The following is a 24,909-nucleotide window of genomic DNA, read 5'->3' as shown; positions in this document are numbered from 1 at the left end:
ATGGCTCTTGCTCACAGACACAGACTTCAGTGACCCTCAAAAGGTGTTCGCCCAGGCGGACATGCACTGGAGAGCAAAGGACAACAGTACTGTCGGAGACCCTGGCAAGATCAAGAGCAGTGGAAAGGCATGTGGACAGCTATGCTACTATCATCAGCCATGGGGTACAGAAGCCTGTTGATGCCACCCATCCTGCAGGTTTTTGGGACACGCCCTGGCCATCCATTGTTGATGGCTGCGGCGGTTGGCCCACGTGATAGCCTCTTCCACATATGGCACTCACTGTCGGGCAGGCATTTCTTGGTCGACACGGGTACTTGCAGGCCTTGACATCCCCAGCAACAAGCAGGACCCAATACTGAAGGCAGCCAACAGCTCCTGCGTTCAAACTTTTGGGACCCGCACCATTTCAGCAACACCTGCTTTACATGGACCTTTATCCTCATGGCAATGGCTCAACCATTCCTGGGGGCCAACTTCCTTCGAGCCCACTGCTTGGTGGACAATCTCATGGGACGGCACAGTGCACGCCAGAACCTTTCAGACTCTGCTTCTGAGGAAAGCCACCAGTTCTGGGGGGGGGGGGGGGGGGGTCATGAAGCGGCCCTCGCATGGAGATGCTAACTGGCCCACAAAATGGCCAACAGACACAGTGACCGTGCAGATCCGAAGTGATCTCCACATTGTGGGAATATGTGGAACTCTGGTGGCAATGCTGGTCAATCTGAAGTCAGCGCTCCGATGATGCGGGGCCCTGATGTCAGTGTCAGGGGCCCATAAAAGCAAAGCTGCCAGTGCAATAAATCAGTCTTCAACTGCTCATGTGTGTGTTTTCCTTCCTCACTCTTCATGGTGTGTACCTACATAACGATCATTTATATCTGATGTGTAATTATGATGAACGAAAGGATTAGTTTGATTAATAAGAATCAAGACCACCTGGGTTTAGCCTTAAAGGAGGAAGGAAAATGTTGCACCCAAACAAATCTTCCTGCTGGACGTGTTATCTCTAGCTCTACTCATGTTAATGTAAATATAATCAGCTTTTCTAAATGAATCATCGTATATTTTGGCAAATAAGTCAACCAGCAGATACGTCGATTCCCCCCACCCCCTCATTTTATTGATTTTATAGTATATCTAGCTTTTAAGTCGACCCTCATTTTCAGGCTGTCCCGGCCTCCCAGCAACGACCCAAAAATTTTTAAAACACCCCAATTGCCAAGTAACAAATCTGTAAATTAGTGTAAACAAGTAAAAAAGAGTTTAAAAAAAACTCAGCCTACCAGGCAGGAGCAGCGACTTCATTCTCCCGGCATGAGCGGGAACCTTGGACCGATGTGGCAGGAATGGCGACCTCATTCTCCCGACGGGAGCGGGAACCTTGGACCTATGTGGCAGGAGTGGCCACCTCATTCTCCCGGCAGGTGCAGCAACATTGGCCTACCTGGCAGAAACGGCGACCTCGTACTCCCAGTAGGAGTGTCAACCACGGCCCACGTGGCAGAAGCAGTGACCTGAGCTTACTGGGCAGGAGCGTCGACCTTATTCTCCTGGCAGGAGCGGGAACCTCGGCTTACCAGGTAGGAGCAGTGACCTCAGGTTCCCAGGTAAGAGTGGGCTCTATAAATTGTAGAATGTCTGAGTAGGTTATGGCAGTGCCCAGTGGTGGGGAGGTGCTTCCAGGGCCGACTAATATGCTGAATTGGCACTTCCAGGGTGGACATATGCTGAATCGGTGTCAAACAGTTTTTCACCCGAATTTAAGGTCTCAAAAGCATATCTGGTGTATGTCGACCCCCATTTTTTGAGTGATTTTTGAGGGTTTTACAACTCGACTTATATGTCAAAATATACTGTAATTCTATTATAATTATGACCAGAAAAATGATTTATTTTAAAATTTCTCGTAATTTAAAAAAGTATATGATAAAGTAAAAATTTGAGCCATTATTACTGAGATAGAAATGAATGTATAATTCTCAATATTCTTGTAAAAATTTAATAGCTCAATGAATTTAATACAAAGAAAAATACCTACATGACTACAACCCAGTGGGTTTATTACCCTATAAAAAAATTTGCCAAGGCAAAGGAAACAAACCAGTCCTCACCGACAAATATTATGTAACAAGTGTTAGAAACATTAAAAATAATAATAGCCAATCATCAAGTAGAAATTCACACTGGGCACGATGTAGTAGGGAGATCATATTGGTAGATCTGAGCACAGCCACTTCTTACATACATTAGAAATTGTAATGCGGAGATGCACGCGATACAGCAAGGAAGACTTGGAACCATGCATGCACAACACTGACATTACTTATCTGTGGTGCTTCAGAACTTTGGGATAGTAAAACACCCTATCTGCTGGCCGCAATATTCGAGTTTCCCTCTTTGACGAGGTTCACAAATCAGAGAATCCTTTATGATTGAAGAATGACCAAGCACGGTCTCTGCTCTGGAGCCGGCTTCGGTATTAAAGAGTGGTGAGCTCTTTCAAGCTCTGGCAGGGATGGAACCACGCAAAGAAACTCCACAAAAAAAATTGTGCAAGTTGCCCACTTTCTGTAGATTCAGCCAGGCCCAGGATATGTAGATTTTGTCATCTGCTCCTGCCTTCCAAGTCAACGACTTTTGCTGTTAGCTTCAAATTGCTGGGCCGTTTAATCTGGAGCATACATTTTCCATTTCGTCGGCACGGTCACACAAGTTATTCAATTCGTACTCAACAAATCACAAACGTTCAACGTGTTCCTCGGTTAATCTCCTGACTTGGTTAAGTTTAATATTAATCTGACCCAAGATATCTTCAAATCATTAATTAACGACTATATCTGTGCTGATTCAGTAGCTTGGTAATAGCCTCAGATTAGTTGGCACTTCTCCTTTCCTCCTTTATTTGCCACTTTTTGTAGTCATTTTAAAGCAAGTATAAGTAAAAGAAAGGGCGAACAATATAAAACATTTTGCTTGTAAAACAAAGAACCAAATAGATGGAAGAAATGTAAAGTAAGCAGAAGCATCTGGGCTGCTTTTGTAATGCCAGGCTACAGCCAACCAGAAGTAAGAAAATTCTTTCCGCCAATATTTATCTTAACATCAGTGAAAGCAGGACATCTTATCATTTGTCTCATTATTCCTTGTGGTACTTGCTTCGTGCAACATTGGCCAATACATTTCCTCCATTGAACAACATGACAAGTATACTTAATAGAATTACTTACCTCTAACAGGGAAAAGTTTTCTCTTACAACAACTGGTTTGCGCTGCGTGCTATCGACTGCTGCTTCAACATCTTCATCCTCATATTAAGAAGAAACAATGAAATGTCAACGTACTAGCAAGCAAAATTAATTGATATTGCAATATGTAGGGAATCTGTGGACCCATTATAAGTTACACTATCCATCCAGGTTATGTAGATGTTGTTTAAAAGACTTCCTGCTGATATTCAAGCCATGAGCACATTTTATGTCTTATTTTCCACAAAAATCTCTATTCATGCACGTTATACACAATTTAAATGCAGGCTCATTGTGAATACCATTGACATATGGTGAATTGACAAATCATCAAAATAAAAGTGATCTTGGACTGGTAGAGCACATAAACAGGCTCTTCACCCCAACATCTCCATGCTACCCATCATTACCACGTACACTCATCTCATTAAATCTGAAACTTTCTATGCCTCAGTGATTTAAGTACTTGACTAAACAATTCTTAAATGATGCGAGAGATCCTGTCTCCATCACCTCATTCCTGTGGAACTCATTCAAACCTTCTCCCTCTGAACACCAATCTCTTATCTCAGTCGCCCCACCATGGGAAGAAGACTATTACTATCTACCATATTTATCCCCTTCATAATTTCATATACTTCTGTCAGGGCCAGAATCATAAAGAAACAGACCTTTCGGCCTAACTCCTCCATGCCTACTAAATTTGTATTCTGGGCTCATCCCATTTGCCTTCATTTGATTCACAGCCTTTTAAACATCCTGCCCATCGATTCATCCACATGTCTTTAGAAAGTCGTAATTTCATCTGCTTCTATAGTTTCCTCTTTGTGAGGTTTTTCAGTTGGTTGTTTTCCCAGACTCTTTTGTGTAGTCTTCCAAAGGCGCTATTTGCCTTGGCGAGTCTGTTGTCTATCTCGTTGTCGATCCTTGCATCCGATGAAATGGTGCAGCCGAGATAGGTAAACTGGTTGACCGTTTTGATTTTTGTGTGCCCAATGGAGATGTCGGGGGCTGGTAGTCATGGTGGGGAGCTGGCTGATGGAGGACCTCAGTTTTCTTCAGGCTGACTTCCAGGCCAAACATTTTGCCAGTTTCCGCAAAACAGGACGTCAAGAGCTGAAGAGCTCACAAAGATTAGCGTATACAGAGCCGTTGTCATACCCACACTCCTGTTCGGCTCCGAATCATGGGTCCTCTACCGGCATCACCTACGGCTCCTAGAACGCTTCCACCAGCGTTGTCTCCGCTCCATCCTCAACATTCATTGGAGCGACTTCATCACCAACATCGAAGTACTCGAGATGGCAGAGGCTGACAGCATCGAATCCACGCTGCTGAAGATCCAACTGCGCTGGGTAGATCACGTCTCCAGAATGGAGGACCATCGCCTTCCCAAGATCGTGTTATATGGCGAGCTCTCCACTGGCCACCGAGACAGAGGTGCACCAAAGAAGAGGTACAAGGACTGCCTAAAGAAATCTCTTGGTGCCTGCCACATTGACCACCGCCAGTGGGCTAATATCGCCTCAAACCGTGCATCTTGGCGCCTCACAGTTCGGCGGGCAGCAACCTCCTTGGAAGAAGACTGCAGAGCCCACCTCACTGACAAAAGGCAAAGGAGGAAAAACCCAACACCCAACCCCAACCAACCAATTTTTCCTTGCAACCGCTGCAACCGTGTCTGCCTGTCCCGCATCGGACTTGCCAGCCACAAACGAGCCTGCAGCTGACGTGGACATTACCCCTCCATAAATCTTCGTCCGCGAAGCCAAGCCAAACTAAAACTAAAATAGTTTCCTCTGACCCTCAGAGTGAAAAAAAAATCCCTCAAGTTCCATGTCTCTCCTTAGACCTATGCCCTCTAGTCATAGAGGAAAAAAAGTCCACCTTGGAAAAAAAGTCTAAGCATTCACTTTATCTATGCCTCACTTGATTTTATGCACAAATCTCATCAGTCAGCCACCTGTTCTTCAGTCAATAATGTCCCAGCCTATCTAACTTCTCCCTTTAACAAGCCCTCCAGCCCCAGCAACATCCTGGTGAATATGTTCCTCCCTTCCAACTTTTGATATCCTTCCTATTGCCGTGTAACCAGAAGAGCACACAGCATTCTACATGTGATCTCACCAATGCCTCGTACACCTGCATCATGAAATCCCAACAATTTTATACAATGCCTTTCAATGAAGGCAAATGTCTTTTTAATGCTACCCAAATTGCCACTTTCAGGCTACCATGCATTTATATCTCCAAGTCTCTCTCTTCTACAACATTTTCTAGGACATTACCATTTGTCCACATCTCCTTCATTTCCTGTTCATCTTCTCTGGTCCCCTATGCCCCTAGATGCAACAAAAACAGGATTCCCTTTGTCCTCCCTTACCACCCCTCCAGCTTAAACCTCTCCATAATTTCCATCACCTACTGTACAACTGATCCCACCATCAGACACATCTTCCTCTCTCCACCTTCCAGAAGGACCATTCTCTCTGTGACTCCCTCATCCACTCACCTCTTCCCATTAATCGCCCCCTTGGCACCTTCCCCTATGACTGCAGGAAGTGCCACTCTTGCACCCACACCTTCTCCCTCACCATCATTTGGGGCCTCAAACAGACCTTCTAAGTGAAGCAACACTTCACTTGTGATCTGCGGGAGTCATCTCCTTCATCCAAATGTCTTTAGAAAGCTCGCGTTATAGCCTTTTCTATATCAGAGAAACTGGACACCGACTGGGAAATTGCTTCGTTGAGCACCTTCACTCTGTCTGTATCAATTTCATGGATCTCCCAGAGGCCAACCATTTCAATTCTAGGTCCCACTACTGCGCTCCCATGTCTGTCAATGGCTTGTGTACTGTCAAACCAAAGCCACCCATAAAGGCAAGTCCTAATATTCCATCTGGGCATTCTCCAACCTGATGGCATTAACATCAACCTCTCCAGTTTCGGTAAACTTACTCCCCATTCTCCTCCCTTCCCCTTCTCTTCCAGATATCCAGCCCCTTCCCTATCCCCCTCTCTTCTTTCCTCCAGCACTCCAGCCCCTTCCCTCTCACTTCACAGAACCATCCCTGCTCCCCCTTTGCCCTCCCTCCCTTATCCACCTATTACCTATGGGCTTGTACTCCTCCCCTTGCCCCTCTCCCCCCACCCATTTTGTTCAGACACCTGCCTACATTTTTCTCATACCTTGATGAAGGGCTCAAGCTGAAACATTGATTATGTATCTTTATCTTTGCTATATAAAGAACACTGTCTGACCTGCTGAGTTTCTCCAGCATTGTGTTTTTACTTCAACCATGGCATCTGCAGACATTTGTGTTTTACTCCTGTGTAAGTTCTATCCTGGTTTCTCTAACCTTCTCCACTCCAAGGAGAACAAACCTAGTCTATCCAGTCTCTCAGTACTCTAATCCAGAAAATATCCTATCACTCTCCTTTACATCCTCCCTTGCACAATCAAATCCTGTAATATCATGTGACAAGCAAAACTGCATACAATACTCCAGGCATGATTGTTCAACATTTCATCAAAGTTATAACACGACAACCCAGCTCTTATATTCTAAATATGAGCTCTTTTATTCCAGTTTTAGAGTCTTAATGCAGAATAATATTTTTACTTTTATATATGTATCAAACATTGTACCAAGACTGAAAACCCCATTCAAGTACCTCCTGATTTTTATTTTGGGCATTATTGGTGATATTTATGCCTGAAATATCTGTGCAGGCATAAGTTCGTTTCAGCGCAATGCACGCATTGTCCAAGGGGTCAGGGGCTGTATAGTTGTTCAGCCTATAAAATAGGAGGAGACAATGTTAGAGCAAAATCAGTAAACATTCTATCAATTTTGCATAGTTTTAATTCTGTTACAAATAAAGAAAACATTGCTTCACCCACTCACATTCAATGGTGACATAACACGTCTTATTTAAATTTGGAAAAATATTAGATCTAAAGATGAGAAGTTTGAATTTGATAAGATGTGGATTGTTATCATAATCTGAGGTTTTAAGTGGTGTAGATGCTCCAAGGATTCCCTGGCTGGGGGCCGTTATTCGATTCATATTTATAATATATACAGATAACCTTGTTTAGAGGGAGGGGGTAATTTAGTAGGAAATTTAGTAGGGAGGGGTTTAACTACAGATTACGGATCATATTACAGAACACATGATCACATTAGAGAAGTATAAAATATCTTGTATAAGGGAATTTTACATGTATTATTTGGATAATTTTTGTATTCAATATTATTTTTGGACATAGTGGGAATTACAATTTAGTTGTTTAATTATTATAATTATAGAATTTGATGTCCTGAATGTAATAAGTGATGTAATAATTATGGGTATGCTTCTAATTTACAATTGATATGTGATATATGTATATGATTTTTTCTTTTCTTTGGCTTGGCTTCACGGATGAAGATTTATGGAGGGGTAATGTCCACGTCAGCTGCAGGCTCGTTTGTGGCTGACAAGTCTGAGGCGGGACAGGCAGACACGGTTGCAGCGGTTGCAAGGGAAAATTGGTTGGTTGGGGTTGGGTGTTGGGTTTTTCCTCCTTTGTCTTTTGTGTCAGTATATGATTATGTTATCATTAATTTACCTTGTGAAAGGGTTTTTGTTAAGCTCAATAAAAATATTTTAAAAAGATAGAAAATGATCTAGCTCCACCATTATAAATCTTTTGTCCCTTGAGCTAAATCTTCCATCATAATTTTAGGTTCAGATGTTTATATTTGTGAATTGCCAGAGTGGAATGATACATAATTTATCTTACTTTACATTGAGAGCGTAATTTTTTTATTAAAAATTGGGATACATTAATTAATCACCAAAATTCAGGATTTGAATATCACACTTTGTCATTTTCCTTGAAGAGTTCCATTACCAGTACAAAGTAGCTTGCATTTCTTCATACTCCACAGGTGACATTTGTTGGCTCCCAGGATAGATGCATGTTTTTTCAACTTTGCCCTTCTCAAACTCTGGGGACTGCCAAATGGTTTTGAAGATGACTTCCATTTTGATGGATACAAAATCTCATATCTGAGTATTTTTGTTAATTAAAATACTTTTCTTCATGCAAACAACCAAACAAAACTTGGTAGGATATTGGCAACAAATAAGTTAGGTTTTGCTTTGATATTGTCTCTCTCAGCTCTCATCGAGTTTGTAGCTTAGAAGACTGTGGAGTACAGTTAGGTTATATTCAAATAAAAGCTGTTTGAAAAGTGTATTGTTGTGAAACTCAAACATAAAAGGTTCTAAAATCATTTTGTGATGTCATAGAACCTGATGAATTCCAGTGATGAAATCCTCTGCAGTATTCAGGCATTTTCTAACCACGTCAAAACGAGTTTGTTTTGAGGTAATGGATAAGTTCCTGGAAGGAAGGTTCCAGCCTATCCAGCCTCTTCTTATCATTCAAGCTGATCAGTTCTGGCAACAATCTCATCAATTCTGTCTGCACCCTTTTCCAGCTTTTCTATCTGTCAAATAGATGGGTGACCAACTGCACACAAAACTCCCTGCTGTCATGATCTCAGGGACCTTTCTTGGACCCAACACACTCATGTCATTGTGAAGAAAGCACACCGGCAACTTTATTTCCTCAAGAGTTTGTGGAGGTTTGGTATGACATCAGAAACCAAGGGCAAGGTTGTGATGATAATGACATGATGAGACACCGATAGGATACCCCTGGTCCTCCAAGTTCACAGAAACTGCACGTAGGCAGGAAGGATTGCCTAATCCCAAACCCATCCAGGAGGCAGAAGAATGTAAGGGGGAGGGTATTCCTATACTGAAATTCACTGTATAAAAGTTGGGTGAGCCCCAGTGTATGTGTGTATTCCCAGGGTAAGGGGAAGCACCCAACTTTGCATTGTTGTTATAATAAATGTTCTTTGTTTTCAATTTTTGTCTCGAGCAATTTCTGTTAAGGTACTTCTATTTCTAACAAATGGGGGCTCGTCTGGGATCCCACTCCCTCCACTGACAGAGTGCCCGACGACGAGAGTAGGTGCACCCCAGCTGATTCAGCTGGACTCACGGATGACGGGTGGCTGGTCAGTGGAAGAAGCGAGTGATATCCGAGAAGAAGCATTGAGAACAAATGACGGGAGAACGTTAAGGAAGCGCAATAAGAGTAGCTACTGGATCTGGTAAGAGAAATTTTTATACCTGCCAGTATGGGAGGTATGGGTAGTAAGAAAGAGAATCCTAGTGAAGGATTGGATGATCAGATAACCAAGCAAAGTCCGTTAAGAGTAATGTTATCTGACTGGGGTACGGGAAGAACCCTTGGAAAAGCAGGGAATAGGAAGCCTGCTGGCTCAGAGGATCGGTTGACGAACTGGTCCTGAAAGAAAAGAGAAGTGAGGACAAGAGAGATGAGGAACCTCTTGTACCTGGAACACAATGATAGGATGTGTTACATTCCCTTCCTCAAGAGAATAGGGGTGGTATGATGACCCGTTCGCAAAGTATTAGATTGCCTCCACGGTCGAAAGGGCAGGACAATGTGAGTCAGTTTCTGAAGAGCAGGATTTCAGAAATAATAAGATAGAAGTTAGCTGGATGAGACCCCTACAGGAGGTTCCCATGGGAGGGGGGTCTCGGTTTTGTAAATCTGCCCTTGACCAGTACGGAGGTGTGTAATTTTAAGAGGGAAGTGATTTCCCTGATAGAGGATCCCCAGGGATGTGCTGAACAATTGGATCAATTGTTGGGACCAAATATATACATATGGGATGAATTAGCAGCTATATTTAGGACTCTGTTTACCCTGGATGAGCGTGGAATGATTCGCCAGGCAGGGATTAGAGTCTGGGATCGGGATCACCAAGGGGGACCAGATGCGGTACCTGGAGAAGCTAAATTCCCCCTGGCTAGACCTAATTGGGATAAAAATACCAATGATGGTCGGGTATTAATGGAAGAGTATAGGGTTAATCTGATTAAAGGAATCAGGGAATCTGTTCCGAAGGGACAGAACTTTAAAAAGGCATTCGAAGTTCCTCAGGGACCCGAGGAGACCCCCTCGGCATTTTTGAATAGATTGCGTACGGCTATACAGCAATATGGGGGTCTGGATATAGAATCCCCAGCAGGGGAACAATTAGTATTAATGAGTTTCATTACAAATTCAGCCCCAGACATAAGGAGGAAATTACAGAAAACTGAGAATTGGCATGAGCAGGGAATAACCCAACTTCTACAAATTGCGCAAAAAGCATCTGTACAGAGATCTGAGGATAAGCAGAAGGGAAAGGCTAAGATTTTAATGCAGGCGTTTAAGGGAGCTGTGGAGGGGCAGCAAGGAAAAGGTAGGGACTGTGTGCCAGCTCCTGGACGTTGGGAGAAGTGCCGGGAGTGGGAGAGTAGAGACCAGAGATAATTTCATAAATCACGACTTCTAACTTCAGTCATTGACCAATATTGATTAAAATTCATGCTAAAATTTAAATGTCATAAATGATCGTTTATCAATACTGTAGAATGAGCGAATTTAACTACCAGTTAATTCCAATTTATGAAATAAATTGTATTCAAATGTGATTTTGCACAGGGAATACCTGAGAGTTGAGTGATGTTATAACATTTGCAGGGAGAAATGTTTGCGCAAATAGGGTGAGTTCTATACGTCTTAATTTTAAGTGTATGTGAGATAAAGAAAGGATCTGATGTGTAAAGTGGCTGGATCAGCCAGTTGAAGGGGGAGTGTGCATGTCCCTTTAAGCACGTTGTGGCACTAATGAATTGTATGCTGTTCACTTGAAACTGAGGCTCCAGGCTCCTCTCTTGCAGTTAGAGGTATGGAGCCCTCTCAATAGATTTAGTACACATTCAGCAGTCAAGGTCTGTGAGCTTAAAGATCGCCCACCTCTGGAGAATAAAGAAACCTCTGGGGAATCCAATAAGTTAATGATTGATTTCTCTGGTGCATTTTCCTCTGGAGTGAAACTCATGCCTCAGCACAATTTCTCTGTATTGCCGCTGTAATTTAGTTCTGGAATATGATTTAATTAGTGGCATAGTTCAGAACAATTGGGTGCATAGGCATAACAATATCATTAATAGCTCACAGATCTTGTACCAGATGCTATTCAGTACATCTTGACTTAAGGACTGGAGAAATTGGCATGTTAGAATGAGATTGGCAGGGCACCAATATTTCTTGATTCAATAATGACCCCACAAGCTCCAGGATTCATGTAGTAGATCTCTAAGTGGAATATAATAGAAACTAGACTGTACTTAAATGATTGTGTGTGCAATCCTCATAAGTACATATTTTGAATGTTTTCGGTGTCGGTTTTTACAGATTGTTTTAAATAAGGCCAGCTCCTGTGGGCTGTGGCGCAAGGCATTTAATGTTTAAACTGCAATAGCGATGTTAAATAATCGTTAAATTCGTTGCCATCTGCAGTGACAAAGACAGGTCTTATTCCCACTCGGCTATTTTTAAAATAAATTCATTTCAGAATACAGTTAATATCACTCGCCGAATCGTTATGGCTAATGGTGTAATTTTCAAATACGAAGCGATATTGATGGATAGGGATGATCTGACTCTGACTACAAGTAGAGAACATAATCCAGCAGCCTTTTTAGTCTCTCCAAGCTCTGCCAACATCATCAATGAGTTAGAGCATATATATTTGGAGGTGATAGACCTGCAGACTAAGATTAGAGGATTTAAGTGATGAGCCTTTACAGGAGAGAGAACAATGGTTTATTGATGGCTCTTCCCGCTGTATTGATGGCACTTGCTATAGCGTATATAGTATAGTGGATGGGAAAGAGGGGGTAGTTATTGAAGCCGGTCGCCTTCCCGGTCACTGGTCAGCCCAGTCTTGCGAATTATATGCCCTCTGTCGAGCTCTCCAAGGTCTGGAAAATAAGGTGGGCACAATCTACACAGATTCAAAATACGCTTTTGTGGTAGTGCACACCTTTGGGAAAATCTGGAAGGAGCGGGGAATGATAACGGGAAAAGGACAGAAATTGATGCATGAGAACCTAATTGTCCAATCCTTGGAGGCTCTGATGTTACCTGAAGAAATAGCTGTGGTTCATGTACGGGGCCATCAAACTGGTGACAGCCCTGAAGCACAGGGCAACAGACAGGGAGATGCAGCTGCTAAACAGGCTGCGCTCACTGCGAAAGTGGACATGCAGCTGTTACTCCCTATCCCACAGGAGCTTAAAAAGACTCCCATCTTTTCACGAGAAGAGGAGGTTTATATGAGGGATCAGGGGATGCGTCAAACTAGTGATGGGTTGTGGTGGACAGCCGAAGGACGCCAAGTGCTGAACAAAGCATTGGCACGGCAAATGTTTGATCAGCTCCACCAACAGACACACTGGGGAGCCCAGGCGCTTGTCGACACTTTTGTACGCTCCTTTCATTGTTCGGGCGTATACACTATAGCCAAGCAGAGTACTCAGGGATGCCCAATTTGTCAGAAAATTAATAAGAAAGTCATGTGCCAGGTAATGCCTGGCGGTCGCGATATCGCTGTACGCACTTTCCAACGGATACAAGTGGATTTCACAGAGTTACCTAAGATAGGTGTTTACAAGTACCTGTTGGTGATGGTAGATCATTTCACGCAATGGGTTGAGGCCTTCCCGACCCCGAATGATCATGCTAGCACCGTTATCAGAGTACTGCTGGATTCTGTGATTCCACGGTATGGGATGATCCAGACCATTGACTCGGATCGGGGTACACACTTTACTTCTCGGGTACTCCAGGGGGTTTGTAAAAGACTGGGCATAGACTGGCAGCTCAGAAGGGTTTACTAGCTCAAACTCCCCCCCGGAGTATCCAATTCATCTTATTAAACCTGGTGATTGGGTATTTGTTAAAGCTTGGCAAGATACACAACTAAAACCTGTCTGGGATGGCCCCTACTGTGTACTTTTGATTACAGACACCGCTGTACGAACGAAAGAAAAGGGTTGGAGCCACATCCAACGAATCAAACGAGCTGCTGAACCACAGACTACAGATCTTGAAAATCCACACTCCACCTGGCGTGCAGTCCTTCATCCTGACTTGAAAGTTACACTACGCCGGGAAAAAGTCTTGTAATGTTGTTTTTATTATTTATTGTACTGTTTAATTGTTGCCTCCCAAATTCTGGGACATCACTGAAGTATTCAAAATGTATTAAGTCCTCCTGGAATAGGGGCAGCATAGATGGCCAGTATTTTACTTTAGAATGTAGACGGGGCATAGATATAGGGTACGATCATAGTAAGGTAGGGTTAATATAGATTTAAAATGTGGACCAGGGGATCAGAACACCTCTCAATATGATGATTTTAATGGTATTTTGGACTCTGCAGATATTAACAAGATCAGTTTTAAATGTTTAGCACAAAGCAGATGTGGGCACAAAGGCAGACAGGATAATTGTCAGGATTGTACATGTGGCAGAGAGAAAGTTGATACATATGCTAATGTTCGCAGGCAGGCTACAACTCACAGATTCTTCTTCTTTGGCTTGGCTTCGCGGACGAAGATTTATGGAGGGGGTAAAAGTCCACGTCAGCTGCAGGCTCGATTGTGGCTGACAAGTCCGATGCGGGACAGGCAGACACGGTTGCAGCGGTTGCAGGGGAAAATTGGTTGGTTGGGGTTGGGTGTTGGGTTTTTCCTCTGTCTTTTGCAAGAAACACCCCTCCCCAACCTGTGCTATTGTAGAGCATCCTTTGGGTTACACAGCCATTTCAATTCTTAAATACCACTACTTTAAGGGGAGTCCCAATGGTAAACGAAATAAACAGCTCCAGAATACTAAAGCTGCTGGGCATTTAAATCGTTTGTTCAGACTCCAGGCGGCTTTGGAGATCGTCGCCGAACGGACGGCGATGGCCCTTAATGTAGGGGCTGAAGAAAGACGGCAGCTACTAGCAACGATTCAACAAAACCGCCTGGCTCTCTATTGGTCGTTGGCTGCTGGAGGCAGCATCTGTGCGAGACTCAGTACTGACAATGCTTACAACAGTCAGGCGGTTAAAGACACTGCTTCTGGACTTCGACAAGAATCTGCCCATGCCCATGTTCAGACTTGGCAACCTTGGACTGATGTGGGATGGACTAGACTTTTTACTGAAAACTGGAGCCTGATACTCACAGCCCTTATAGCAGCAGGACTCACTATTCTGGTTAGTGTGGTGCTCCCCTACCTAAAGGCTGGTATTCATTTCATGATTTTGCGGACCCCTATTTCTATAACCCAAGGGGTGTGTGTTTCCCAAATGGATGCTTATGACACTGCAATTCGTTTATTGACCCGCTGGGAGAAAGGCCAACTTTGCAATAGCACATTTTATTTGACAGATCAGTGACACTGTCTAAAAGAGAAGTGAGGATTGTGAGAGATCAGTATCACTGATCTAAAAGAGAAGTGAGGATTGTGAGAGATGAGGATACTTGACATAAAAATATGAAAGATGGGGAAACTATGTGGAGTGATGGATTAAACCAGTATGAACAGGCTAAGCATGGAAATTAGAATGCAGGAAGCAAAGTCAGCCTCTGTAAGATAAGAATCTTCTAGTCTTTTTGACAGGATCAGTGAGGTAAAGAATAATAGAATATAGGAAGTTGAGATAGTCTGGATGAGATAAGGGTCTCCTAGCCCTAGACAGAAGTACCAAGTTCTACATATATAATTAGGAAGCCATACACAGATTTATCAAGTTAGGCATATTTAATTAGTAAACCCTAACCCTAGACAGGATTAGCGAACTCTGCATATGAAGGGACTGTAGCTCTGAGAGTTGGAAAGGTCTGAATGGAGACAAGGGCAAGGTTGTGAATAAGGACAATGGGGATAATGACATGAGAAGACACAGACAGGATACCCCCTGGTCCTCCAAGTCCACAGAAACTGCACGTAGGCAGGAAGGATTGCCTAATGCCAAACCCATCCAGGAGGCAGAAGAATGTAAGGGGGAGGGTATTCTGATACTGAAATTCACTATAAAAGTTGGGTGAGCCCCAGTGTATGTGCGTATTCCCAGGGTAAGGGGAAACACCCAACTTTGCATTGTTGTAAAATAAATGTTCTTTGTTCTCAATTTTTGTCTCGAGCAATTTCTGTTAAGGTACTTCTATTTCTAACAGCGGTAACCATTTACCTTTCGAGCACCAAAGCCTGGCGAAGTTTATAAATGTTAAATTCTGTGCACAGCATAAGAATTGCCTGCAATCAGTGAACTTGGAGGAATGAGAAGTGAGATTGGACTGTGAACCAATTAACTTTTAGAATTAGAAGGGAGTTAAGTTAATAATAGATAAGTTAATGTTTGATTCCATTTTCATGTAAGAATTTTGGTGCATATGTACAAAGTACAATGTATTACGACAAACCCATGATTAAAATGTGGAGATGTGAGGTCATGCACTTTGGTAGGAAGACTGAGTTCACAGATCTGTGTTCAAGTGCACAAATCAAAAAAAATTACCAGGCAGGTCCAATAATAGTTGAACCAATTATATTGTATCATGCGTAACCTCATGTTTATTGTATTTCTCATAGTTCCGGAGCATAGCTTTTCCCATTTTTCATTTTTTATCTTTATGACACTCCAATGGCATCATGAAGAAAGCCTCTACTTCCTCAGGAGTTTGCGGAGGAGCTAGTGAAGTTGTTCAAGTGAACCGGTACGGACTTGAAGGCCCAACATGGCCTGTTTCCGTGCTGTAAACGGTTATATGGTTTAAGAAACCATTTGTCTTGGTGAATATCTATTGCTGCTGGGTTTTGGGGTCCTCTGGGCTCGTAACACTAGCTAATAAGCACACAGTGCCAACTTACTATTTAAAATAAAATCTGTCAGTTTCTACTTTGAATAAATCTGTGACTGTAATGTTATTCTGACACAAGAAAGGATACCAGGAGCTCACATCACTAAACAGCCACTACACGTCCACAGATCAGCTGTTCCATGAGGCTTTTTGCTTAAATCTTGAAGGGCTCAGGCCCGAAACGTCGGTGACATATCTCTACCTTCTATACACGCTGTAAGACCCGCTGAGTCGCTCCAGCATTTACTGTGTTTTTTTTAAAAACAGGGAGCAACTATACTCATCAAAAGTTGCTGGTACAAGAAATGCCCCACAACCCTTGCTTTTATACTAGCAGGGGCCTCTCAAGCCTCTATCCCACTTTGCCCCTCAGGCTGATTTGTAACACCGGAAGTTAAGCCCCTCAAGCCTCTATCCCACTTTGCCCCTCAGGCTGCTTTGTAACACCGGAAGTTAAGCCCCTCAAGTCTCTATCCCACTTTGCCCCTCAGGCTGCGTGGTAACACCGGAAGTTAAGCCCCTCAAGGCTCTATCCCACTTTGCCCCTCAGGCTGCGTGGTAACACCGGAAGTTAAGCTCCTCTAGCCTCTTTGTGATCCCAGCGACGCTCCCGAGTGGTGCCCGGTCGGTTGTCAGTGGAGGAAGGCTGCGCATGCGCACGGATGTAACTGCGAGCTGGCCGGTGGCTGGGTCCGTGGAGCGGAGTACAGCCCAGAGCAAGAGCTGCAAGAGGACGCAGCTCGGGGACATTGCTCTGCACTCCATTACCGAGCCACCATGATCCGAGGGGCCGATGCTGATGGCGCCGCGGGGAGAAGCCGGGCCGGTGGTGAGCCGAATGGCTTGTGGAGCAACCGGGAGCCGGGAGGACGGCAGGAGCGCGGGGAGGCGGTCAGCGGCGGCTGGAGGGGCAAGGCGGACGAGACCCGGCGCAGCACCGAATCCGAGGTCTTTGACGACGGCACCGTCACTTTCTTTTGGTGAGGACTGGGTGCAGAGGAATAGATCAGGCTGACTGGTAGTAGAGGGAGGGGGGGAAGGAACGGCCGGCGATGGGGGGGTGGTGGGGAGGAGGAGGCGGTGGCTGGGGGGAGGAGGAGGAGGCGGAGGCTGGGGGAGGAGGAGGAGGCGGAGGCTGGGGGAGGAGGAGGAGGCGGAGGCTGGGGGAGGAGGAGGAGGCGGAGGCTGGGGGAGGAGGAGGAGGAGGCGGAGACTGGGGGGAGGAGGAGGAGGCGGAGGCTGGGGGGAGGAGGAGGAGGAGGCGGAGGAGGAGGAGGCGGAGGCTGGGGGGAGGAGGAGGAGGCGGAGGCTGGGGGGAGGAGGAGGAGGCGGAGGCTGGGGGGAGGAGGAGGAGGCGGAGGCTGGGGGGAGGAGGAGGAGGCGGAGGCTGGGGGGAGGAGGAGGCGGAGGCTGGGGGGAGGAGGAGGAGGCGGAGGCTGGGGGGAGGAGGAGGAGGCGGAGGCTGGGGGAGGAGGAGGAGGCGGAGGCTGGGGGGAGGAGGAGGAGGCGGCTGGGGGGGAGGAGGAGGAGGCGGCTGGGGGGAGGAGGAGGCGGCGGCTGGGGGGGAGGAGGAGGCGGCGGCTGGGGGGGAGGAGGAGGCGGCGGCTGGGGGGGAGGAGGAGGCGGCGGCTGGGGGGGAGGAGGAGGCGGCGGCTGGGGGGGAGGAGGAGGCGGCGGAGGCTGGGGGGAGGAGGAGGCGGCGGAGGCTGGGGGGAGGAGGAGGCGGCGGAGGCTGGGGGGAGGAGGAGGCGGCGGAGGCTGGGGGGAGGAGGAGGCGGCGGAGGCTGGGGGGAGGAGGAGGCGGCGGAGGCTGGGGGGAGGAGGAGGCGGCGGAGGCTGGGGGGAGGAGGAGGCGGCGGAGGCTGGGGGGAGGAGGAGGCGGCGGAGGCTGGGGGGAGGAGGAGGCGGCGGAGGCTGGGGGGAGGAGGAGGCGGCGGAGGCTGGGGGGAGGAGGAGGCGGCGGAGGCTGGGGGGAGGAGGAGGCGGCGGAGGCTGGGGGGAGGAGGAGGCGGCGGAGGCTGGGGGGAGGAGGAGGCGGCGGAGGCTGGGGGGAGGAGGAGGCGGCGGAGGCTGGGGGGAGGAGGAGGCGGCGGAGGCTGGGGGGAGGAGGAGGCGGCGGAGGCTGGGGGGAGGAGGAGGCGGCGGAGGCTGGGGGGAGGAGGAGGCGGCGGAGGCTGGGGGGAGGAGGAGGCGGCGGAGGCTGGGGGGAGGAGGAGGCGGCGGAGGCTGGGGGGAGGAGGAGGCGGCGGAGGCTGGGGGGAGGAGGAGGCGGCGGAGGCTGGGGGGAGGAGGAGGCGGCGGAGGCTGGGGGGAGGAGGAGGCGGCGGAGGCTGGGGGGAGGAGGAGGCGGCGGAGGCTGGGGGGAGGAGGAGGCGGCGGAGGCTGGGGGGAGGAGGAGGCGGCGGAGGCTGGGGGGAGGAGGAGGCGGCGGAGGCTGGGGGGAGGAGGAGGCGGCGGAGGCTGGGGGGAGGAGGAGGCGGCGGAGGCTGGGGGGAGGAGGAGGCGGCGGAGGCTGGGGGGAGGAGGAGGCGGCGGAGGCTGGGGGGAGGAGGAGGCGGCGGAGGCTGGGGGGAGGAGGAGGCGGCGGAGGCTGGGGGGAGGAGGAGGCGGCGGAGGCTGGGGGGAGGAGGAGGCGGCGGAGGCTGGGGGGAGGAGGAGGCGGCGGAGGCTGGGGGGAGGAGGAGGCGGCGGAGGCTGGGGGGAGGAGGAGGCGGCGGAGGCTGGGGGGAGGAGGAGGCGGCGCAGGCTGGGGGGAGGAGGAGGCGGCGCAGGCTGGGGGGAGGAGGTGGCGGCGCAGGCTGGGGGGAGGAGGAGGCGGCGGAGGCTGGGGGGAGGAGGAGGCGGCGGAGGCTGGGGGGAGGAGGAGGCGGCGGAGGCTGGGGGGAGGAGGAGGCGGCGGAGGCTGGGGGGAGGAGGAGGCGGCGGAGGCTGGGGGGAGGAGGAGGCGGCGGAGGCTGGGGGGAGGAGGAGGCGGCGGAGGCTGGGGGGAGGAGGAGGCGGCGGAGGCTGGGGGGAGGAGGAGGCGGCGGAGGCTGGGGGGAGGAGGAGGCGGCGGAGGCTGGGGGGAGGAGGAGGCGGCGGAGGCTGGGGGGAGGAGGAGGCGGCGGAGGCTGGGGGGAGGAGGAGGCGGCGGAGGCTGGGTGGAGGAGGAGGCGGCGGAGGCTGGGGGGAGGAGGAGGCGGCGGAGGCTGGGGGGAGGAGGAGGCGGCGGAGGCTGGGGGGAGGAGGAGGCGGCGGAGGCTGGGGGGAGGAGGAGGCGGCGGAGGCTGGGGGGAGGAGGAGGCGGCGGAGGCTGGGGGGAGGAGGAGGCGGCGGAGGCTGGGGGGAGGAGGAGGCGGCGGAGGCTGGGGGGAGGAGGCGGCGGCGGAGGCTGGGGGGAGGAGGCGGCGGCTGGTGGGGAGGAGTGAGGTGGAGGAATAGGTGGTGAGGGAGGGAGAATAAAACCCTGAGATTGCTTTTCTCTGAGACGCAGTTATCTTCCTCACTGCCTCTGAATTCTATGTGGAAACACTTAGTAGGTTAGGCAGCATTTGGGGAAGGAAGAAGCATAATTGTTGTTTCAGGTCAAAGACCTTTTGTTGGAAATGGAATGTTAACTTTGATTCTCTTGCCACAGATGCTGCTTGATCTATTGTTTGCACCAATTTCTGTTTTTATTTCCAATTTTCAGCATCTGCAATTTGTTGATTTACAGAGGATGTAATCTGGTTATTTTATCTTTGTAAAACCAATCTCAACAAGTTACGAGGCTGAGAAGCTGGAAAGAGTTAATCTTCAATCGTGAAAGGGTTAAGAGTTGGAGTATCTTGAACTCCCGTCACTGCAATATTTTGTTTCTTATAGCAGTGATAGAATCCTTCCAATTTGGAAATAGAACATTAAGCAATCTCCTGGATCAAGAGATTCCCTTGGACGGTGTAGTTTTCTCTCCATTACATGTTATATAAATGTGACGTTTGGTCATCTAACCTCCAGATCCAGTTAAATTTGGATTCATTCATTTGTGAGATCAGCATTATTAACCCATGGAGCATCAGACAGATCTGGGATTTGATGCAGCATCAGAATTGTACATGGAAATAATACATAAAAGTCACCTTGACTTATTCAAAAGCTGAGTTCCAATATCCAAATTATTAAAAGGTTGTTGCAGAAATCTTTTTAGCTAGACTGTTTAGCAATATTGTTTCATCTCTCAAAGCTTGCACCATGACTGCTTTTGAAGAAATCCTGATGGGAAATTATTTTGAAACAGGCGATTCCCTTCTGATCATCTCCCGCAGAGATTTTTTAAAAAATAGTATTTTTTCGAAGGATTAGTTACTTGCACTTTACCCAGATTCCTATTATCAAAGCATTTTAATTACTGTGCTGAACTTTAATTTGTGAATAAAAGTGTTGTTTGGCCACTTTGACAAATACAGGAAATGCAGATGTTTGTTTTATGGTAGATAGTTATGCACACTCTTGCATAATGAAAGACTAAAACAGATTTAATATTTCATCATCATTTTGTGCTTCCCTTGGGTCCAGAGAAATATACCGGTAACAAAGACGAGGAAAAGGTGCAGAGTTAGATTAGAAAATATAAATGATGATCATTTCTTCTAATCCCTATTCTACTTAGTCTAGGAGAAGGCTGTTTCATCCATTGATTCTATGCTAGCTCTATGCTAGACCCATTATCTCTCCTAATTTTCCTGTGTCCCTGAATTTATTTTATTCTCTCTCGTACATGTCCATCGACTCCCTTTTGATTTTTTTTGCCATTAACCTAGACCAGAAGGTCATTTACAGTCCCATTTACCCTATATGTCTGTTTTCGAAATATGGGAGGAGAGCTACATAGTTATGGCAGCTCCACACACAAACAACCTGAGGTCAGGATTATGTAAGACTTTAGCAGTAAACTGCTTTTGCTGGCCATGCTACTCAAATGTCCGTGAAATAAAGTCTCATTGTAATCAGGTTGACCCCAACAATTTCATTGGAAATGTGCCACTAGGCCCATGATAGTTAAAGTACTTACTATATTTGGAAATTGGATGTTGATCTTGGGCATTGTTTCCACTTAAAAATTATCAAGTAAATTAATCTTATTTTTCTGGAATGTTCTGCCTTTATTTCAGTTGATGGAAATTACTGTTTTTTATTTGTGGCCTTTTTCATTTTCTGAGTGTGCTCAGTTGGTCTGGATTTAATTTTTAAAATTTTTTAATTTGGAGATAAGGCATTGTAACAGGCCTGTCCAACCCATGAGCCACTACTGCCCAAATTAACCTACTCACCCTGTATGTCTTTGGAATATGGATAGAAACTGGAGGAAACCCATGCATACAGTGGGACAATGTACAAATTCCTTGCAGATAGCACTGGATTCAAACCCGGCTTGATGGAGCTGTAACAGTGGTGTGCTGACCACTGTGCCACCCTTGTGAAGTGTTGTGAATGAAATTTTGGCAGACTGTTGAAAGCGTTCGGTAAATGGTTCCCAATGAAGCTCCTGTGTTGAAGGGGTAATGTAATCAGTTGTGCTTCTCCAGCTCGTATTGTAACTGAAAGCAACTTAATTAGAGATGGACTCGGACCAAGATTTCTCCGTCTTTGCAGCATTTTGAGTCATAACTTTGTTGAAGCTATATTGCCCTATGTAAAATTAGTAAGTTTTATGATGCTTTGACAGGGAAGAACCTGTAAAAAATCTGCTTGTGGTAATTTACCAAAATTACTCTGAGCAAGTCCTCGCAGATTGGAAGGCAGCAAATGTCACATCACTTTTTTCTTTTAAAGAAAAGGGATTGTAGGCAGAAGGCAGATTACTGTAGTCCATCCGCTTAATGTCTGTAGTTGGGGAAATGCTTGAAATCAACTTGAAGAAATAGCAAGATATCTGGACACAAGTTTTTGTTTCATCAGACGGATGTAGCATGGCCTTGTGATCCCACCACCAGACACATCTTCCCCTCTCTGCCTTCTGTAGGAGTCACTCCCTCAGTAGCTCCCTTGTCCACTCATCTCTTCCTTTTAATCGCCCCCTTGGAACTGCCCCCTCTGGCCACAGGCAATGCCACACATGTCCACATCTCCTCGCTCACCACCATTTGGGGCCCTAAGCAGTCCTTTCAAGTGAAGCAATTCTTCACTCATATATCTGTAGGAATTATCTACTGCATCCAGTGCTCCCGTTGTGACCTTCTCTACATCAGAGAGACTGGACAAAGATGAGTAGATCACTTCGCTGAGCACCTTCGCTCTGTCTACATCAATGACAGGGATCTCCCATTGGCCAACCATTTTAATTCTGGGCCCACTCCCGTGTTGATGTGTCTGTCCATGGCCTCGTGTACTCTCAAAGCAGGACCACCCGTAAATTGGAGGAGCAACACCTAATATTCTGTTTGTTCACTCTCCAGATGGATGCCGTTAATATTGACCTCTGTGGTTTCTGTTGGCCTACTCCTTGTTCTTCCTCTCTCTTCTCCATTCCTCTGCTTTTTTGGAGCTCCGCCTCTCCATTCACAGGGCCGTCTTCCCTTCCCTTGTTTGCTGGTCTGCCTTCCCTCCCTTATCCACCTATTGCCTCCTGCCTGTAAGACTGTGCTCTTCCCCGTCATTTTGCTCAGCCACTTGCCCACATTTTATCCATACCTTGATGAAGGACTCAAGCCCAAAACATTGGTTATGTATCTTTATCTTTATATAAAGTACACTGTTTGACCTTCTGAGTTTTTCCAGTGTGGCTTTTACTTTAAACACTGTGCCTGCAGATTTTTACTTCTAGACTCGGAATGGGAAGGTTGTATCTTACAAAATATTGGAATTCTTTGAGGATATAATGAGGGCAATGGATAGAGTGAACACCTGAAGATTGTAAACTTGAATTTCCAGAAAGCGTTTGATAAGGTGTTAAATATAAAAGAAATCCCTAAGATAAGGATGCATAGAGTTGGGGATAGTGTAATAGCATGGATAGAGTAAAGACAATGCTGGAGAAACTCAGCAGGTCAGTGTACTTTATATATAGCAAAGATACATAACTGATGTTTCAGGCTTAAGCCCTTCATCAAGGTATGGAAAAATGTCAGCAGGTATCTGAGGAAAAGAGTTGGGGGGGAGTGAGGTGAGGTCGCAAAGGCAGGAGGTGATGCGTGGAGAAGGGAGGGAGGGGACAGCAGCGATCAAGGAGGAGGAGGAATGACTAGGGGGAAGGGAGGGAGGAGGAATGGAAAGAAGGACGGAAGGTGAAGAGGAGAGCAGGTTAGCAGAAATCAGAAAAGTCGGTGTTAATGCCATCTGCCTAGAGTCCCCAGAAATCAGGTGTTGTTCCTCCAATTTGTGGGTGGTCTTGGTGGGATAGCACGGATAGAGGATTGGTTAACCAATAGAAGGCAGAGTTGGGATGAATAGATGCTTCTTTGGTTGACAATCAATGTCAGCTGACTGTGGCAGGGGTTGGTGCAAAGCCTGCAATTGTTCACTATGTACATTAGCCATTTGGAAAAGGAGACTGAGAAGTCTATTTTAGTTTGCTAATGACACTAAATTGAGTGGAAAACAAATTGCACGGAGGATGCAGAGAGATGCAGGTAAGTTAAGTGAGTGGGCAGGAATCTGGCAAATGGAGTGCAATGATGGTAAATGCCAAGTCGTCCACTTGGAATAAATTATTTAAATGATGAAAAATTGGTGCATGCTGTTGTGCAAATGGCCTTAAGAGTGCATGTCAATCAATGAATCTCTGAAGCTTGTTTTGCAGGTGTAACAGGTAATCAAGAAAGCAAATGACCTTCATTGCTAGATAGAATTGAAGAGCAGGGAGGATCTACTACAATTGTACAGGGTACTGGTGAGGCAGCACATGGAGTCTTGTTTATAATTCTGGTTTTTTTAATTGAGGAAAAAATATGTCCTGGCAGAGGAGGTTCACCAGGTTTATTCTGAAGATGATGGGGTTAAACTACAAGAGATTGAGTCACCTGGGACTGTATTTGCTGGCATTGAAAGAGGAATGAAAGCAGATCTTAATAAAATACAAAATGATGTAAGGATAAGATAGAGGCAGGCAAGTAATCTCACTTACCAGTAGAAACCAGAACTAGGGAATATAGCCTGGAGATTTGGGGGAGTAAATTTAGGACAGAGAAGAAGAATTGCATCTGTGAAATTCTCTGTCCATGGAAGCAGTAGAGGCTGCCTCTTTTTAATATATTTAAGTCACCCAAAGATTTTTGCAAAGAAGTGAATTGAGGAAAAGGCAGGCAGTTGGAGCTGAGTCCACAGCTTGATGAAGTGTGATCTTGTTAAATGGCGTAGCAGGCTTGACAGCCAAATTGGCTTCCTCTTGTGTTCTCAGAAATTTTATATTCACTAGTGACCTTGTCATTTTGCATTTGAATCATGATTTTTGATGCATTTGAATCATGATTTTTGAATTCAGTTATTAGAATGGAAACTACATAATTGATAATTAAAAATTGGTTAACATTTCTACTATATACACCATAAAAATGCAAACATTTCATTTTAATCCAAGAATATCATTCCATGTTTTTTTTTGTTTTGTTTTAAAAATTTTTATTTTTCACACCATAAATCACGTTAGCCATGATATACACTTTTTCTTTTTCACACATATACAGTGACTTTTTCTCCCCCCCCCTCCTCCCATGCCACCCCCCCCACCCCCCCCTCTCATCCATTTTAGGTAATTATTATTCCATGTTGAAGACAAGATGTTTATTAGCTATTAGTGGAAGCTGCAATACATTGCAACAGTGGTCTTTACTCCTGTTAGATCTTCTCCCAATTTACCATATTC

At 46.4% G+C, this 24,909-nt stretch overlaps 2 protein-coding genes across 6 annotated transcripts in view; one reads left to right on the top strand and one right to left on the bottom strand.

Annotated features, from left to right (window-relative positions):
* The window catches only part of LOC138742388 (testis-specific serine kinase substrate-like), a 63,731-nt gene extending 55,236 nt beyond the window's left edge, over positions 1-8,495 (bottom strand). For 3 of the 4 annotated variants that reach the window (XM_069896698.1, XM_069896696.1, XM_069896704.1), the window contains exons 1-3: positions 8,151-8,494; positions 6,926-7,049; positions 3,231-3,308 (exon numbers count right to left, since the gene is read on the bottom strand). In XM_069896698.1, coding sequence (XP_069752799.1) covers positions 3,231-3,308; positions 6,926-7,049; positions 8,151-8,284 — 336 coding nt within the window. In that variant the 5' untranslated portion in view covers positions 8,285-8,494. Of the gene's footprint in view, positions 1-3,230; positions 3,309-6,925; positions 7,050-8,150 lie in introns of all 4 variants that reach the window. The other variant, XM_069896697.1, reaches the window with a different exon arrangement.
* Positions 8,496-16,706: 8,211 nt separating this feature from the next.
* Positions 16,707-24,909, top strand: part of ptdss2 (phosphatidylserine synthase 2) — an 87,806-nt gene continuing 79,603 nt past the window's right edge. For both annotated transcript variants that reach the window (XM_069896688.1, XM_069896680.1), the window contains exon 1: positions 16,707-17,071. In XM_069896688.1, coding sequence (XP_069752789.1) covers positions 16,869-17,071 — 203 coding nt within the window. In that variant the 5' untranslated portion in view covers positions 16,707-16,868. The remainder of the gene's footprint in view (positions 17,072-24,909) is intronic.

This window comes from Narcine bancroftii, chromosome 1 (genome assembly GCF_036971445.1).
Source record: "Narcine bancroftii isolate sNarBan1 chromosome 1, sNarBan1.hap1, whole genome shotgun sequence".
Classification (NCBI taxonomy): domain Eukaryota; kingdom Metazoa; phylum Chordata; class Chondrichthyes; order Torpediniformes; family Narcinidae; genus Narcine; species Narcine bancroftii.
The sequence above is the reverse complement of the archived record's forward strand: the minus strand, read 5'-3'. Positions and strand labels throughout refer to the sequence as shown.